The 18764-nt window shown below is 45.8% G+C and overlaps 1 protein-coding gene across 1 annotated transcript; it reads right to left on the reverse strand.

The window, feature by feature from the left end:
* Positions 1–3395: 3395 nt before the first annotated feature.
* PGRMC1 (progesterone receptor membrane component 1) lies at positions 3396–17926 on the reverse strand. The gene is made up of 3 exons (XM_070952065.1): positions 17570–17926; positions 8125–8280; positions 3396–6059 (listed from the first exon to the last, which is right to left on the reverse strand). Exons 1-3 carry the CDS (start codon positions 17895–17897, stop codon positions 5956–5958), a joined length of 588 nt encoding a protein of 195 aa, XP_070808166.1. The 5' UTR covers positions 17898–17926; the 3' UTR covers positions 3396–5955.
* Between the last annotated feature and the right edge of the window lie 838 nt (positions 17927–18764).

Genomic DNA, 18764 nt, shown 5'->3' on the forward strand with positions numbered 1-18764 from the left:
GATGTTTTGTTTTCATTGCAGACACAATTTCTGGGGTTCCCCCCCTCCCCCGTTTCGAGTCTTTCTCTCTTTCGTCTTTGTTTGGAACTGATTTGCAGATGTGCATACTCCTTTTGAATAAAACGTTTGCGCTCACTTTTAAAAAGTGCTTGGTTCCTTCACTGGAAAAATCACCAAACCTGTTTTATAAACTTGTGTTCTGACCTAGACTTCCCCAAAAGCACCCGATAAAACCCCTTTTTTATTTAGTTTAAAAGGAATTCCTCTCCAGCAAAGTCCCGGCCAACAGTCTTTCCAGAGATTTCACAACTACAGACCTTTATCAGGCTTGGATATCTTTGCCAGGCTGATATCTTTCAAATGCCACTCTGTAGCAGACAAGACTTGGCAAGAAGTCAGGAACAGATCTTCACTCTAATGAATTGAACTCATTGTCCCCTGCAAACTCCCCTCCCCTTTCGCTCCTCTTTATTCCCTATGGGAGGGGCCATTCACCGTCCACCTGTGGCTTTACTCCTGAGTCGACCCTTGTTCCTTAGCAGCTCCTTTCTCCTGGCAGCTCTGTGCATGCACACACTGGGAACAGGATCCAGCTGTTCTTCTGCCCCACTGATGTCCGACTCCGAAGGCAGCTGACAACTGTCAGACGGCCCTAGCCCCATCTCTGCCTCGGATGCAGAGCCCTCGTCAGAGCCTTCCCCAGACTCCGGGACTTGCCCATGTTCCTCTCCAACCTCCTCTCTCTCTGAGTCTGCCACCAGCTCCGCTGGCGGGCCACAGCAGCCTAAAAGACCGGGGAAGAATGCAGCTTCTCAACACACCTGTATTCTCCAGTTTCTGGAAAAGGACTTACTGAACTAAGCAGTAGGCTTAGTAGACTACCTAAGTAGGCAGTCCAAGCTACCTACAGTGGAATAAAATTTGGATTCCCCCCCCCTTTGATACCTTAGATAAGTGGTTCCTTTCTTTCATCCCAAAAGTTAGAATTCAGAAAAGTTTCCAATAGTTCAGATTAACAACATAACAAGAGTTGGAAGGGACCTTGTAGGTCATCTAGTCCAACCCCCCGCCCAAGCAGGAGACCCTACACCATTTCTGACAAATGGCAGTCCAATCTCCTCAGTTTTCTACAACCTAGTCATCGCCATCCCTGCCCCCCCCCCTGCAGACTTCAATTCCCAGAACTCCCCAACCAACACGCCCATTGTGGAGGGTTCTGGGAGTTGAGGTCTACCTATCTTGAAGGGGCTACTAGGTTGGGAAAGAGCTTTATGCGTTGGTGAAACACCACCTCTGCTGGCTGGGGAATTCTGGGAGTTGAAGTCCATCGGTCTTAAAACGGCCAAGGTTAAGAGATACCCCTGGCCAATATTGTAGCACCTTTTATTTTTTTTTTAAAGAAATGTCTCTGAACCTAGGAGAAAATGGCCAGTAGCTGGAGTCCAGGTCTATATTTAGAAGTGGGTCCAACTATCTACAAGTCGAAGTGTGAGTTGGGGGTGAATCCACACTTAAGTGGATGGTGAAGAAAGCCCCCCCACCTTTTCATGGGGTGTATAAGCAACAGTGATCCACGTGGCACCAACTCCATCACTTCATTAGACTTAACCCCCTCTCCCCCAAAATAGAGTGCTTTATGACCTAAAAGGGCTTTGAAGATGCTGGAAGATCTTGCTGTCTCCATGGCATCATCTTAGAGCTGACTTGCAGTTGTGTTAAGAGTGCGTACGTGTGTGTAAGCCATTCAGAATATTGAAATAATTTAATTAATCATATTTAATTAAATAGAATAGAAACCCAAAGGATAAATAAAGGCTTATCTGGTTCCAATAAAGGAGAATATTTGTAGCTGGGGGGTAGGAATGAGGGGTCCTTGGTGCTCTCTGAGCTTGGTGGTTTTCTTGGAGACGTTTCCTTACCCAACTAGGTAACGTCATCAGTGCTAGACTTCTCCACCAAGTTTTCCCACCTCTTATGTTTGCAAAACTGGCCAATGGTCTTTCCCCCACAAAATCTCTCCTCCTTGCTGCCAGTATTTTGAAATGGGAGATTTTGGGGGTGTCACCTATGTAAACGTGTCAGAACTCCCAATCCTCTTTAACGCTCAGCCGGAGGCAGCTAATAAACAATGGCATCTCTGGAGATTTTATATCAGATTTCCTGAGCATGTTGTAAAGAGATAAGACACGCTGGGATAAAGAGCACTTCTCTCTCTTTTTTTTTTATCCTGGTTTAGATAAAAGTTTAAAGAACGTGGCTTCTAACATGGGACCATCCTGTAAGAAAACGGAGCTTTTAGCCTGTTTGTACCCCTCGTTTTATTTTCCGTCATTGCAGCGTTCTAAAATTGAGATTTAAGGAGCAAAAACCAAGCAAATTTTATCGCATTAAACACAGAAATCCGTCCGTTTGTACCCTTTGGCAACTCAGTTCCGAGCCTGCTAAAGCAAGCTTCTGAATGAAAGGCAGGCTATTAATCTAAAACCAAAAGAATTACTGTATTTTTCGGACTATAAGACACACTTTTTTGTCACCCAAAAGGGGTCAAAAATGTCTGTGCGTTTTATAGACCCGCCCACCCATCAGCTTTGGCCTCAGCACGTCCTTTTTTTAGCCTTTTTCTGGCCCATTTTCAAGGCTTTTCTCGGCTCGTTTTGGAGGCTATTTTTGGCCTGTTTTGAGCGGTTTTGGGCCCGTTTTTGAGGCTTTTTTTGGCCCGTTTTTTAGGCTTTTTGGGCCCGTTTTGAGGCTTTTTTTTGGCTCATTTTGAAGGCTTTTTTGAGCCTGTTTTTGAGGCTTTTTTGGGCCAGTTTTCAGGGCGTTTTCGGCCTGTTTTTCAGAAAAAGGCCTCAAAAACAGCCTGGAAAAAGCCTCAAAAACAGCCCAAAAAGCCTCGGAAATGGGACGCAAAAAGCCTCAAAAACGGGCCACAACAACCCCCAAAATTGGGCCACAAAAACCCTCAAAAATGGGCTGAAAAAAGCATTGAAAATGGTCCAAAAAAGCCCCCTAAAACAGGCCAAATAAGCCTTGAAAACGGGCCGAAAAACCTCCCGAAAACAGGCTGAAAAAAGACTGGAAAAGACCCAAAAAAAAGATAGGCCCAAAACTTTTTTGTTGTTTTCCTATTCTAAATTTAGGTTCATCTTACAGTCTGAAAAATACGGTAAATAGCCTTTTAAGGCTGCATTTGGCACCGAGCAACGTGCTGTGTGATGCGTCTTCCAAAAATTTGAAATGGGCACCAGGTTTCTAATTAGCTTTACATCACCAGCAGTTGAAAAGCCCTGGAGAAGAGATTCCATCCTAAACACCTTTCTTTTCCCAGGTGATTTTGGAGCGTTAAATACTGCACGTCATCTTATTAAGTCAAAGAAGAAGAAAAAAAACACATTTGTAGGAAGAATTTTATTTCCTCGCCTTTAAAAACAAAGAAAGTTACAACCATCCCAGCTTTGAATTCGAAACATCGTTCAACATCGATTCTGCAAGAATGGTGAACTTTAGAAAGAAGCAGTTTTTTAAAAAAATTAGCTTTTCGTTAATTACCCTACAAAGCCCAGAGAGGTAGGTCACAACATTTCAGCCAGTTAATTGTCTTTAGGGCAACAAGCAAGAACAGGCAAAGATCTTTTTAAGAAGGTTGTACATTTGGGGGAAATGGGAACAGGCAACAAAAATCTAAATTCTATACTTTCAATTTACCAAAGATAGAAATTCAAAGTTACGCTATTTATTGCTTGTTGTGAAAAGTAGTGTTTTTTTTTTAAGAAGCAAAAGAGATCTGTAGTGTTTGAGTCCCGCAAAACGGTGAGTATATAAAAAAGGTTGGAATAACTTCTTTGAAACATGTTTCTTGGTTCCATAGTCCTTTCCTACTTTCCTAAATCCAGCCGATTTCACGCTGCGAACGACCGCGCAAAATGAACTGAATCTCAACTGGACCCCAAAAATGTACCCGAGAATTAGCAGAATACTTGGCCAAGTGGTTCCATCGTCCTATTGTGAAACTTGGATTTATTATCTGAAATCAAGGGAGATTGACTACTTCCGCACGTCACTAAGATCTTGCCAAGATATTAAAGCTTACAATTAATCAACAATTATAAGTGAGACCTGATGATCCATTGCAGCTAAACCTTAAACACTCAAAAGAGCCACAAAAGTCCTAACTAGAAGCCCCCCCCATTAAATTCTGGAGCCGGCCAGAAGTCCGGTTCCCCACCATAATCTCCTCCTAGCGCGGCGTCCTTTTTCCTCTACCTGTCCTAAATGAAAGCCTTATCAATTGTGGAGCCGAACGGTGACGGAGCCGCAGCAGAGGGATGAAAGAGCCGCATGCGGCTCCAGAGCCACGGGTTGCCGACTCCTGAGCTAAACCAAACTCGCCTGTTAGATATATACAGCAGTCGATTAGCCTAGTCGAAAGATGGAAAACGTTCCTTCTCAAAAGAAAGTGATTTTGGGCCACGGTTCCCCTTTTTGGAGACTTTTGATATTTGCAGTAAACACGGAGGCTCCTCTCTCTTCAAAGAATTACGCTGTGCGGCATGCCCTCCACCAAGCTCAGCTGACCCAGGAGGTTAAAGAACACAACCAAGACCGCATTCTCAAAGAGGCTCTGGATCATAACAGTAACAGAGTTGGAAGGGACCTTGGAGGTCATCTAGTCCAACCCCCTGCTCACAGGAGACCTGTAGGGATTCGAACCGCCAACCTTTCTGCTTGACAAGCTCACTGTCTTAGCCACTGAGCCACCTAGTCAGACTCGCTGTCATAACCTGGCTGACTCAAAAGTCCCTGAAGGAACAATAGAGCCGGACGTATTGGGAGCCTTCCCAAGAACAGCCCCTCATCTCGTTCCTGCCGCTTGCGCCCACGATGCTTATCTTATCTTTATTCTTTATACTGTTTTTTATAATGAAAGTATTGCATTTTTTTTTTTTTAAAAAAAAGAGAAAGTTATTTTGCTCCAAAGCTAAGGGCCCCGTCAGTTGGGGTGTAAGTCTCTCTATAAAAACCACTTTTCAACCTCTTCCAATGCTACATTAGCTATGACAAATAAAATAAAATAAAACCACCCACTACATTCTGCATTCTTAAGGATCTGAAATGATATAAAACCCCCGCAGAAAATGCACACGTGAAGGAATCCGCAGCGGACGAAGTTCGCTCAAAAGGATACACAGAGATGGGCAATCGGTGGAAGACAAGTTTGTATAAAAGGAAGGATAGAGAAATGGGCTGGGAAGATACAGAAAGGATCCCTTTCTGAACAGCCATCAACCCAACCCCGAAGGACAGAGCAATATCTCCTACAAGGAAACATTTTCTGGTCAAGGGTCAACCTTCAGAGCATTGCAATGTCCGTTCAACAGGTTCCCTCACAGAAAGGGAAATCCTACGGCCATTGCTAGGCTGGTGAGATCTTTTACGTGCCACCAACTGGTGATGCCCATTACTCTGCTGCCCGCCGAGGCCCTCGGCTTGGATTGGAAAAAGTGAGCACTGAGTTATTTTTAGGAACATCGATTAAAAAGTGCAGCGTTGCGGCCAATGTCACTGCAAGTCAGGGCTGAAATTCAGCAGGTTCTAGCGAACCGCTAGCGGAAATGTTAAGTAGTTCGGAGAACCGGTAAATGCCACCTCTGGCTGGCCCCCGAGTGGGGGTGGGAATGGAGATTTTGCAATATCTTTCCCCCTGGAGTGGGGTGGGAATGGAGATTTTGCCGTATCCTTCCCCTGCCACGCCCACCAAGCCACACCACGCCACGCCCACAGAACCGGTAGTAAAAAAAATTTGAATTCCATCACTTCTGGAAGTAATATTTCTAAAAATGGCTGATATAGGAAAAGGGTAAAATAGAAGGAAGGGGGGGATATGATAAAAATCTCCCTTGAAAATTAAAAGCAAAGAAAACTAGCTAGCGTTGGGAGAGCTCCTTGGCGCGTTCGCTAATCGTTCTTGCGGTCTTTCTCGTCTTTCGTTTCTTCTTCGTCGGAATATACCGTCGGTTCTTCCCCGTCCTTCAGCAGTTTGCCGACGTAGTGATATTTAACTGAATAAAGACAAAAACCCCACCCCCACGAAGTAAGAATTATTATTTCAATACTGACAAACTTCGTATCCAATTCTACCCTCCCCAAGGAACACAGTATTACCAGTATCAAAGTCAAAAAAGCAACTGATTTTGTTTTAGATTCCACAAGAAGTTAAGATGGCCTGCAAAGAATAGTTAGTCCTTGCCTTGCGACCACAACTGAGCTCCAAACCTCTGTTGTTAAGTGAGATGTTTGTGATGTGAGTTTCTCCCCATTTTACGACCTTTCTCGCCTCAGTCGTTAAGTGAATCACTTAACTAAATTAGTTAGGTTAAATCAGTCACTAGTTTAGAGACTAGTTAAATTAGTCACACGGTTGTTAAGTGAATCTGGCTTCCCCATTGACTTTGCTTGTCAGAAGGTCGCGAAAGGGAAGCATGTGACCCCAGGACGCTGCAATCGTCGTAAGTACATGCCAGTTGCTAAGCGAATTTTGATCCCATGATCACGGGGATGCTGCAAAGGTCATAACTTTGAAAAAAAAAAAACGGTCGTAAGTCACATTTTTCAACGCCGTCGTAACTTCAAACAGTCATTAAACAAATGGGTTGTAAGTTGAGGACTGCCTGTATAGAAGATTGATTTTCCAGGTCCATAGAATTCTTGTGGTCAAGCTCTTTAGGCTACAATGCTAAACAGGTTTACAGGAAAAAAAAAAAGCTTCCCTCGATCCGATTGGATTTCGGGTTCCCACAATCGCCTAACCCGGATGGCGTGTGGCGAATCAGGTTTGGGAAAGTTAAAATAGTAATTTCCGTCAGCCTCTCCAAGCAGACCGGACAGAAAACAGCTTCAGAGGAGCTATTTCTGCTTTATTGTAAGGCTACGTAAATAGAATCTGGCAAGGCTGAAGGTACAAATCGCCCGCCGTCTCTTTTTACAGCCTGATAAGAGAGATTCCGAGAGGAGTGGTGCGGTGGCCTAGAGGTTGGAGCTCTCGCCTCACAAATCAAGAGGCTGTGAGTTCGATCCTAGGTAGAGGCAGATATTTCTCTCTCTGGGCACAATGAGAATAGATCTGCTGAACAAAACTCTGCCCTGGTGACAGGAAGGGCATCCGGCCAGTAAAACACTCTGCTAGCTCCATTCAGTTGCCCAGACTCCACCACAAGGGATTTCGGGGTCATTAAAAGATGATGATGATAAGGGAAGTTGGTTTGCTCTCCAAGCTTGTTTCAATTTAGTTGCTGGACCATTCGTTTAGGACAATCATTAGCAGGATTGTCTTCTATTCTCCTTAGCTTATAAATGTCTTGTGTGCCAGTGTGGTTGTTTGTTCGTTTGGAGCTATATTTAAATTCCGAACAGCTGAAATAGCTCCAAATGAACAACCAAACGACCAACTGACCAGAAAAGATATTTATAAGCGAAGGAGAATAGGAGAAGACAATCCTGTGGATGATGTTACCAAGTCTGGTAACGAAACGTCCAGCAACTAAATTGAAACAAGCTTGGAGTGCAAACCACTGCCAAAATCTAAAACCTGAGCTACAAGTATTTTCTATTATTTCAAGGGAGATTCCTCTCTTGAGTCTCCTCCTGTTATGCAGCTGTGGGCTACTCCGTCTCTTATCTGATCATTCCCTAGGGCAGGGGTCAGCAACCCGCAGCTCTGGAGCCGTATGTGGCTCTTTCGTCCCTGTGCTGCGGCTCCCTGTTGCTGGTCAGTTCGGACTTTCAGTTAGGACAGGTAGAGGAAAAAGGACGCCGTGCTAGGAGGAGACTATGATGGGGGAACCGGACTTCCGGTCAGCTCCAGAATCGAATGGGGGCTTCCGGATGTGACTCCTTTGTGGCTCTTTGAGTGTTTAAGGTCGCCGACCACTGGGAGCATCTCTTCTTCCCTCTCCCAAGGCCATTTCCCACATTTCCAAATCCCCGTTCAGCCTAGAAATTTTTTTTCCCGTCTATCCATCTTTACAATTACGTTTTGGCCGTGACCCTCTTAAAAACAAATGCACAGTGGGAAGAAGTGACTCTTAAGGAATCGGTTTAGGGCTGGAAAAAATTCAAAATACTTACAGGTAAACTGCTGCTCCCAATCACTCAGCGTTTCTCTCTGCGTAGCGTCCAGATCAGAAAGATCGTCGTACTCGTCTTTCAGAGCTTCTTTATCGAGGCAGAAAGTCGCGAGGCCACGGGAAGCGTCTCTTCCGGCAAAGACGCCGTAAGGTCCCTCTGCAGAGGACAGCCCAGGGTTAGAACGATAGCAATAGCACTTAAGACTTATATGCCGCTTCACAGTGCTTTACAGCCCTCTCTAAGCGGTTTACAGAGTCAGCCTCTTGCCCCCAACAATCTGGGTCTTCATTTTACCCGCCTCAGAAGGATGGAAGGCTGAGTCAATCTTGAACCGGTCAGGATCGAACTCCTGGCAGTGGGCAGTTTGCAATAGCAGTAAGATTTATATGCCGTTTCACACTGCTTTACAGCCCTCTCTAAGCGGTTTACAGAGTCAGCATATTGTCCCCAACAATCTGGGCCCTCATTTTATGGACCTCGGAAGGATGGAAGGCTGAATCAACCGTGAGCCTGGTGAGATTCGAACTGCCAACCTGCAGGCAGCCGGCAGTCGGCAGAAGTAACCTGCAGTACTGCACTCTAACCACTGGGCCAGAACAGAGGCATTCGTGTCCCTACTTTGAAAGTCTTGTTAAATTTGGATCCTCCAATACTTGGGTAAACAGAGCTAACCTTTGCACAGGATTTTAAAAGCAAAGTCTTGCTTTAAAAAAATAAAAAGAAAGAAAATTAGTTGCCGTTTTTTTTCTAAGGGCTGCAGTTTTAGCCGGATCCATCAAGGACTTTAAACAGTAAACGTAAATGAGTAATTTTGCTCGTTCTTACAAAGTGTTGCTGGGTTTGGAAAATGTCAAAACGTTTAATCGTTCTCTAGCTACTGGCCTTCCCCTGCCCCCCCAACGAACAGAAATTTTACTCTATTTTGGTACAGGTGGTCCTCGACCTACGACTACAATTGAACCCAATTTTTTTGTTGTTGTTAAGCGAGACATTTGTTTAGTGAGATTTGCCCCATAGGCTGTAAGTGTGAGAAACGGTTCGTAAGTGCTGTTCTAACTTTGAACGGTTACTAAATGGACTGTTGTAAGTCGATGACTACCTATGCTTCCTCCTTGAGGACTAGAGCCTTTTATATATATATATATTTTAAAGCAGGAAGGGACAAGTATGGCAAGGCAGCTAATTCAGAACATTCTATTACAGGGGTGTCAAAACTGGATTTCTTCAAGGGACGGATCAGCATTGTAGTTCTCCTCCGTGGGCTGGCTGGGGCGGGAGGCGGGGGGAAACAGACCGCTTCCATGCTGCAGCACCATGCCGGCCAAAATGGGGAATGGAGGCCCCCCCAGGCCCCATTTTCAGCCTGGACAGCCCCCTGCTGGCCGAAATGGGGTGTGTGGGGGCCTCACGTGCTCCGTTTTCAGCCTGGACAGCCCCCTGCTGGCCAAAACGGGGTGTGTGGGGGCCTCACGTGCTCCGTTTCCAGCCTGGACGGCCCCCTGCTGGCCAAAACGGGGTGTGTGGGGGCCTCACGTGCTCCGTTTTCAGCCTGGACGGCCCCCTGCTGGCCAAAACGGGGTGTGTGGGGGCCTCACGTGCTCCGTTTTCAGCCTGGACGGCCCCCTGCTGGCCAAAACGGGGTGTGTGGGGGCCTCATGTGCTCCGTTTTCAGCCTGGACGGCCCCCTGCTGGCCAAAACGGGGTGTGTGGGGGCCTCACGTGCTCCGTTTTCAGCCTGGACGGCCCCCTGCTGGCCAAAACGGGGTGTGTGGGGGCCTCACGTGCTCCGTTTCCAGCCTGGACGGCCCCCTGCTGGCCAAAACGGGGTGTGTGGGGGCCTCACGTGCTCCGTTTTCAGCCTGGACAGCCCCCTGCTGGCCAAAATGGGGCGTGTGGGGGCCTCATGTGCTCTGTTTTCAGCCTGGACGGCCCCCTGCAGCACCCTGTTGGCCAAAATGGGGCGTGCCCTGCCCCATTTTTGGCCTGGATGGCCTCCTGCACCTCCCTGCTGGCCAAAATTTGGCAAGGGGAGTGTCACATGCCACCCCCGTCCTATTTTCAGCCTAGACGGCCTTCTGTAGCACCCTGCTGGACAAAACGGGGTGTGTGGGGCCACACGAGACCCTCTGCGACCTGTTTTGGTTGCTAGAGGCATTGCGGGCCAGTCCTTTTACTATTTCCAGGCCGGCCCTACGGGCTAGATTTAAGCACCCTGCGGGCCACATCCAAGGCCCACGGGCCTTGAGTTTGAAACCCCTCTCTATTGCAATCTGCAAACTTCACCTGCCTGCCGTTCGCTCAAGATACACAATGGAGTTGAGATACGTATCGAGAACAAGAGGCAGGCCTAACCGACGGATGACTTTTCATGCAAAGGACAGTCGGACACAGCGAGAAAAAGAAGGGCATCGAACAGATATGGGTAGGTCTAGTTTAAGGAAAAGAAGGACTAGGGGAGACATGATAGCAGTCTTCCAATATCTCAGGGGCTGCCCCAAAGAAGAGGGAGTCAAGCTATTCTCCAAAGCACCAGAAGGCAGGACAAGAAGCAACGGGTGGAAACTAATCAAGGAGAGAAGCAACTTAGAACTAAGGAGGAATTTCCTGACAGTCAGAACAATTCATCAGTGGAACAACTTGCCTCCAGAAGTTGTGAATGCTCCAACACTAGAAGTTTTTAAGAAGATGTTGGACAACCATTTGTCTGAAGTGGGTGTAGGGTTTCCTGCCTAAGCAGAGGGCTGGACTAGAAGACCTCCAAGGTCCCTTCCAACTCTATTCTATTCTATTCTATTCTATTCTATTCTATTCTATTCTATTCTATTCTATTCTATTCTATTCTATTCTATTCTATTCTATTCTAGCTATATTAGAAAGCCAAGAAAAAAAACCTATCAGGCATTTTTGGGATATGGCTCAAGAAAGGGACCTTACAAAATTCAGTTTCCTACAGGCAAAAATGTATGGAACACGTAGCAAAAGAAATACTGGTCCCAACTGGTGGTCATAAGTCAAGAACGACCTCTAGAGCCACAAGAGAAAGGACACTTAACTCTTTCACTGCTAGTTGCTTTTCAGCTGCTCCAGTTTCCAAGCTCAGCCTAAGCGGGTGCATGTAGTCAATCTTGGCTGATGATGTCCACAAAGGAGGATCAGATTGGGTCAGAGTTGAATTTTGTGAGTCTTGACATTCTCAGGGTTTTAGGGACGTTGAAAAAACAAAAACAAATCAACCCTCAAAAGCAATGGCAAAGTTGTGCAGAAATCAGGGTGGATTTGATTTAAATCGAGTTGATTTAAATCACAATTTAAATCACGATTTAAATCACTAGTAAAAAGGCTTGATTTAAATCAACTCGATTTAAATCATAATTTTTAAAGAGCAACTGTCATCTCTGCTACTCCTTTGACCCACTGTTGACTCACCGATAGTCCCAGTGTTGCAGAATATACAGCCTCGTGCTACATAACTAAGCTCCATTTCATGCTGAATAAACTAAATTATTTATGTATCTTAAATAGAAAACTATCGTACCATAGATTTTTACCCCAAAAGTTTTTTATTAAAATCAATTCGATAAAAATAAAAAAAATCCAATTTAAATAAAAAAAATCCGATTTTTTTGATTTTTTTTTTTAAAAAATCATTGATTTTTATTCACCCTGGCAGAAATGGATATTGAAAATTAAACAGACAGAAGACACAGAATATTATCAAAGATGGAACTTATTTTACCAGCGGTTAGGAAAAAAGGGGCCTGGAGATTAAGAAGGGAATCTGTATCGTTAAGCCAATTAAATATCCAGACAACACGGTGTTTATTAAGCGCTAACAATTGTAAAGAATAGAAAATTAATAAAATTTATTTTTTAAAAGCCGGAGGCGTTGTTGCAAGAAAAGAGAGCCAATGACGTTATTTCTGAAATTTGGTTTAGAAAAGTTTAGCTTTGTGAAGATTAGGCTATCAACAAGGTCCTTGATAGTCGTCCTTCAATATGTCTCGGCCGCACAATCAGCCAGATGTTTAGACTGGAATCTGGCCTTTTTAATCCAGCTCTGGAGCCCTTTCTTCCATTATTATGATTCGCGAAGCATTGCAAACCAGGCGGGATAGAAACATACTTCGAATAGCTTTGCAAGATTCGGTAAACATGCAAGGAGGAGGAACGGAAAAACCTGTTTGGCCAACGCCAGGCGAGGAGGATTGGCAAGAGCTGTTCTGGTTTTCTTGCTCCTTGCCTAATCTCTGGATGGAAGAACCGGAGGGGGTGGGTGGCAGCGGGAAGGGGGGGGTGGGTGCTTCGAGGCAAAGCTGTTTGGCCTTGTGTAATGCACAACCTCCCTCTTCCCACAGGCCAAGGGAGCCGAAGGCGGAGTGGCGAAAGGCATGCTTTGGCACCCAACAAAGGGCAACGTTGCAGCCTTTGGATCTCAAGAAAGAGATAATCCCCCTCGGGAGAACGAGTCTGGCTGGTTAGACGAGGACGTGGAATTGAGATGGAAATGGGGGGGGGGCAGGCGGGCTTGGCAACAGCGCCTGGCACAGAACGGCCTGGGCCTTCCTTCCCGCACCCGTCCTAAATGATCGATTTAAACGATACGAAATAACTCTTTTCAGCGAGGAGGCAAGCGTGCAACGGATCCACGCTTATCTCTGGATTTCCACTTTCCGTGGTTGCCCGTTCCCAGGGAAAACCCTCCCCGCTACTCCACCCGGAACCCGTTTGGGTTGATTCACACAACCACGAAGGTTTAAGGCAACACACGGTTGTGCCAAGAACGGCGGTCACTGCCTTTAAGGCAGACGCTCCCTGCTTGATTTCAGGCTGGTAGAGAAGGCTTTGTCTCCCGTGGCTTTTTCGATATTACAGCTCTGTTCCCGAGCAACGGCAGATCGGATCGCAGCCATCAATATTTTATGGGGAAACACAAGAGCCATGGGTTTTGATCTCTCTCTCTCTCACACACACACACACACACACACACACACACACACACACACGGGCCTTCTTTGAGTTGTGTTCCTGGCTGCCTAGATGTCACGCCCGGGGGCTCAAACGCAGGATTGTAGCCAAAGTTTTTGGCACTTTGGTTTCCCAGTTTCTAGCTGCAGCTTTTGAATTCAGACTTGTTCCAAAATTAAAATGCTGGATTCAACTAAATAGTATAGGTTCTCCTGCTTGAGCAAGGGGCTGGACTAGAAGACCTCCAAGGTCCCTTCCAGCTGCTGTGCTGTGCTGTTCTGTTCTATTCTATTCCTACTCCAATTCCTATTCCTTAATCGTAATTCTATTCTATTCTATTCTATTCTATTCTATTCTATTCTACTCTACTCCATTCCACTCATTCTCTTCTCTTCTCTTCTCTCTTCTCTTCTACTCCACTCCATTCCACCTATTCTATTATTCTATTCTATTCTATTCTATTCTATTCTATTCTATTCTATTCCATTCTATTCCATTCTATTCTACTCTACTCCACTCCATTCTATTCCTACTCCTATTCCTTAATTGCAATTCTATTCTATATTCTATTCTACTCTACTCTACTCTACTCCACTCCATTCCACTCATTCTATTCTATTCTATTCTATTCTACTCCATTCCACTCATTCTCTTCTCTTCTCTTCTCTCTTCTCTTCTCTTCTACTCCACTCCATTCCACCTATTCTATTCTATTCTATTCTATTCTATTCTATTCTATTCTATTCTACTCTACTCCATTCTATTCCTACTCCTATTCCTTAATTGCAATTCTATTCTATATTCTATTCTACTCTACTCTACTCTACTCCACTCCATTCCACTCATTCTATTCTATTCTATTCTACTCCATTCCACTCATTCTCTTCTCTTCTCTCTTCTCTTCTCTTCTACTCCACTCCACTCCATTCCACCTATTCTATTCTATTCTATTCTATTCTATTCTACTCTACTCTACTCCACTCCATTCTATTCCTACTCCTATTCCTTAATTGCAATTCTATTCTATATTCTTTTCTACTCTACTCTACTCCACTCCATTCCACTCATTCTATTCTATTCTATTCTATTCTATTCTATTCTATTCTACTCTACTCTACTCCACTCCGCTCCACTCCATTCCACTCATTCTCTCTTCTCTTCTCTTCTCTTCTCTTCTCTTCTCTTCTCTTCTCTTCTCTTCTCTTCTCTTCTCTTCTACTCCACTCCACTCCATTCCACCTATTCTATTCTATTCTATTCTATTCTATTCTATTCTATTCTATTCTATTCTACTCCACTCCATTCTATTCCTACTCCTATTCCTTAATTGCAATTCTATATTCTATTCTACTCTACTCCACTCCATTCCACTCATTCTATTCTATTCTATTCTATTCTATTCTATTCTATTCTATTCTATTCTATTCTATTCTATTCTATTCTATTCCATTCCACTCCACTCCACTCCACTCCACTCCACTCCATTCCACTCATTCTCTCTTCTCTTCTCTTCTCTTCTCTTCTCTTCTCTTCTCTTCTCTTCTCTTCTCTTCTCTTCTCTTCCACTCCACTCCACTCCATTCTATTCTAAATCTGGATTTCATCAAGTTTTAGTCTGAAAAAGTGCCTTCAGATTACAGCCCTGCCTTGGGCTCGTTAGCCAGAAATAAACAGAAATGACTCCAATAAATCTCTCTCTAAAACTGATTTACTGTAGTTCCCAGCGTTCGCATGTAACCATGCTGTGCTAATTTGGAAAAAAATTACTTTTGGACTGCCCTGGTTTTTGAACATTATAGGAGGAAAGCTACATAGTAGCCAAAAACAATGTGTCTAATTGCACTTTTCAGTTTATTATTTATCTTATTTGTATCCTGCCTTTTATTATTATTATTTTTAATAAATAACTCAAGGCAGCGAACATACCTAACACTTACTTTCTTTCTCCTTTTTCCCCATCACAACAATCCTTTGAGGTGGCTGGGACTGAGAGAGATGGCCTGGCCTCAAGTCACCCAGCTGGTTTTCATGCCTAAAGCAGGACTAAAACTTCCAGTCACCCAGTCTGAAGCCTTCATCACTAGACCCAACTAGCTTTCCAACTTACATATTTTATTTTATTTTATTTTATTTCGAAAATGTATATTGCTGACTCAAGGCGTCTTACAAGGATATAAAAACACCATCTAAAAGAAATAAAAAGAAAAATAATAAAATAACCCCTATCCATTATTATAAGGCAGACGCTACCAGACTCCTGAGGATTGATTTATAAGGTGAATTTAAGTTCTGGGGACATTTTAGACAGCGAAAAGAATTTGACCGACTCTCCCCGAGTTATCTTTGCCCTCTTACATCACAAACTTGGAAACGCTTTGAAGGACCAGAGTCCATTTGCCAGCCAGGTTAATGTTTGGAAGTGACACTTTCCAAGAGGTTCTGCAAAAAAAAAAAACACTACGCCTTATGGATTATTATTATTATTATTTTGACTATTCATTTACACAAGAGCTTCAACCTCCAAGGGGCACCTTCCCACCGAACGGACAGCTTGTTATCATCGTTTGCACGATCGGCTAATCCATTCAGCATGGCTGGATATGCGTAATGTGTAATCTGTCCGTGCCTGCGCTATCTGGCCCGTGAAAATTTCAAATAGAAAAAAAATTGGCCTTGACAGACAGCAGGGGAGCAGAAAGTGGCATGTGTGCCAAAGTCTACCCTTGTTCTTAACGTGTAATCTGAAAACCATGTTAGGGACATTGACCTATCCCACCTGATAAGGCAGGGAAAAGAATGTTGCACATCCCGTTGAAAAAGAATTTCGACTAGCAGGATCTTCTAGGACTGTGATGGCGAATCTATGGCACAGGTGGAACCAGAGCCATATGTGTGGGCACACAAGCGTTGCCCTAGCTCAGCTCCAGCGTCCATGTGTGCACTGGCCAGCTATTCTTGGGCCTTCCGGGCTCACCAGAAGTCGGGAAATGGGCCATTTCCAGCCTCCAGAGGGCTTGTGGGTGGGGGGAGGCTGTTTTTGCCCTCCCCAGGCTCCTAGAAAACCTCTGGAGCCTGGGGAGGGTGAAAAATGGGCCTACCTGGCCCACCGTGCCATCACGTGCCAAAAGCAGGGGGAATGCTGGGAAAGGGGTCACATGCACATGCACGGCGGGGTGGAGCGCATTGAATTATGGGTGTGGGCATGCCTGAGAGACACACACACCCGCACTCCCCCCCCCCCGCTTTTGGCACGCGACGGCAAAAAGGTTAGCCATCACTGTTCTACGAGAAGGGAGCCTTTTCTGCTGTTGTCCCAACAATCAGGCTGGGCCCTACTATTTTGGCCTTCCAGAACAGTGTCCGGGCCTGGCTCTGGCCATTGACCTGGTGTGTGTGTGTGTGTATGTGTAAGAGTGCTATGCAACCCTGGGGTTGCTGGATGGCTTGAGGGTGCTCCCTCCGCCTCTTTCAACCGTCTTAAATTCCTGTTTTTTAACTCTACTTTAAATCTCTTTCTGGCAGCGTGGTTTTTATTGCTAAAATGCCCGGAGTCACTTAGCTGGGAAGAAGGGCGTGTAGGAAATCTGATAAGGAAAAGAAACCAGAGATTGGATCCTAGATACACCCCACTAAATACTTCTAACCTTTACACAGCAAATCCTCAAATCCAAAGGAATCTACTTCAAACTCTGCCACTCTCCCTCCGCATAAATCCCTCACCTGGGAATCTGGTTGCAGGTTGGGGGATCCTCTCTGGGCCTTTTGCCTGATTGCAAGTTGGGGGATCCTCAAAATTCAAAAGAATCTACTTTAGTCTCTGCAACTCTGCCTTGGCATAAATCCCCCACTCTGAAAATCTGGTTGCAGTTTTGGGAGATCCTTTCTGGGCCTTTCTGGCTGACTGCAAGTTGGGGGAATCCTCTCTGGGCCTTTTCTGGCTGATTGCAACTTGGGGATCCACTCTGGCTGATTGCAAGTTGGGGGATCCTCTCTGGGCCTTTTGGCTGATTGCAAGTTGGGGGAATCCTCTCTGGGCCTTTTTTGGCTGATTGCAACTTGGGGATCCTCTCTGGCTGATTGCAAGTTGGGGGATCCTCTCTGGGCCTTTTCTGGCTGATTGCAAGTTGGGGGATCCTCTCTGGGCCTTTTCTGGCTGATTGCAAGTTGGGGATCCTCTCTGGGCCTTTTGGCTGATTGCAAGTTGGGGGATCCTCTCTGGGCCTTTTGGCTGATTGCAAGTTGGGGGATCCTCTCTGGGCCTTTTCTGGCTGATTGCAACTTGGGGATCCTCTCTGGGCCTTTTGGCTGATTGCAAGTTGGGGGATCCTCTCTGGGCCTTTTCTGGCTGTTTGTAAGTTGGGGGATCCTTTCTGGCTGATTGCAACTTGGGGATCCTCTCTGGGCCTTTTGCTGATTGCAAGTTGGGGGATCCTTTGTGGGGTTCCCGGGGCCCAGGGATCCCCCCCCCCCTGCTGCTCACCGGGCCCGTAGAACTTCCGTCCGCGGCTGACGTCGAAGACCTTGCCGTTGATGGCCATGAGGATGCGCGGCTCGGCCAGGCCGTCGAAGGGGCGCAGCTGGGCGAGGGTGAAGTCGCGGCGCTTGAGCTTGGGCAGCGGCGGCGGCTCCTCTTCGCCCTCGGGCTGGGCGCGCGGCCGGTCCCCGCGCACGATCTGGTAGAGCAGGAAGAGGCAGAGGCCCAGCAGGCTCAGGTTGAGCGGGGAGCTGACGATCTCCATCAGCAAGCCCGGGCTGGCCGCCTCCGAGCCTTCCGCCGCCGCCGCCCCGCCGGCCTCGTCCACCGCCATGGCCCCGCGCTGCTTAGGATCGCGGAGGAGGCTGCGTCCGCTGCGTCCGCTGCTGCTCTTGCAGGATGGAGGAGGGCCAGCTGGAGCCCCGGAGGAGGAGGAGGAGGAGGAGGAACCGGGGCGGTGCGCAAGGAAAGGCGGATCCGGGAGGGAGGGAGGGAGGTTGCGCAATCGGAGATCGCCCGAAGGGGATCCACCCACCCACCCACCCACCAGCCCGGCCTTGGCTGCAATCAGCTGCTGCGCCGAGAAGGATGGAAAGGGATCGGGTGATGGGCGATGCAAGCTCGGATTCGGTTTTGCAGCTTGCTTGCTTGCTTGCTTGGAGTTTCTTAGGGCCGCCACCAGAAGTTGGAGGTTCTTAGGATGGGATGGGATAGAGATAGGGATAGGGATAGGGATAGGATTAAATGGAAATAATAGGATATGGATAGGATGGGATAGGGATAGAATATAAATAGAATGAAATAGGATAGGATAGGATAGGATAGGATAGGATAGGATAGGATAGGAATAGAATGAAGTAGAAATAGGATAGAAGTAGGATAGGATAGGAATAGAATATAAATAGAATGAAATAGGAATCACAGGATAGGATAGGATAGGATAGGATAGGATAGGATAGGATAGGGTATAAATAGAATGAAATAGAAAGGATAGGATAGGATAGGATATAAATAGAATGAAATAGAAAAGATAGAATAGGATGGGATAGGAATAGAATATAAATAGAATGATATAGAAATAATAGGATAGGATAGGATAGGGTATAAATAGAATGAAATAGAAAAGATAGGATAGAATAGGATAGGATAGGATAGGAATAGAATATAAATAGAGTGAAATAGAAATAATAGGATAGGATAT

Source organism: Pituophis catenifer, unplaced genomic scaffold, assembly GCF_029215685.1.
Source record: "Pituophis catenifer annectens isolate HBS135680 unplaced genomic scaffold, rPitCat1.0.hap2 SCAF_11, whole genome shotgun sequence".
NCBI lineage: Eukaryota > Metazoa > Chordata > Lepidosauria > Squamata > Colubridae > Pituophis > Pituophis catenifer.

Bases quoted from the DNA above. Each gene is read 5' to 3' on its own strand.
- PGRMC1 (XM_070952065.1), bottom strand. From the start codon at position 17,897: ATGGCGGTGGACGAGGCCGGCGGGGCGGCGGCGGCGGAAGGCTCGGAG. The intron at 8,281-17,569 runs GTGAGCAGCAGG...TGTCCTCTGCAG, and splicing joins ACGGAAGTTCTACGGGCCCG to AGGGACCTTACGGCGTCTTT. The intron at 6,060-8,124 runs GTAAGTATTTTG...GTCTTTATTCAG, and splicing joins TTGGGAGCAGCAGTTTACCT to TTAAATATCACTACGTCGGC.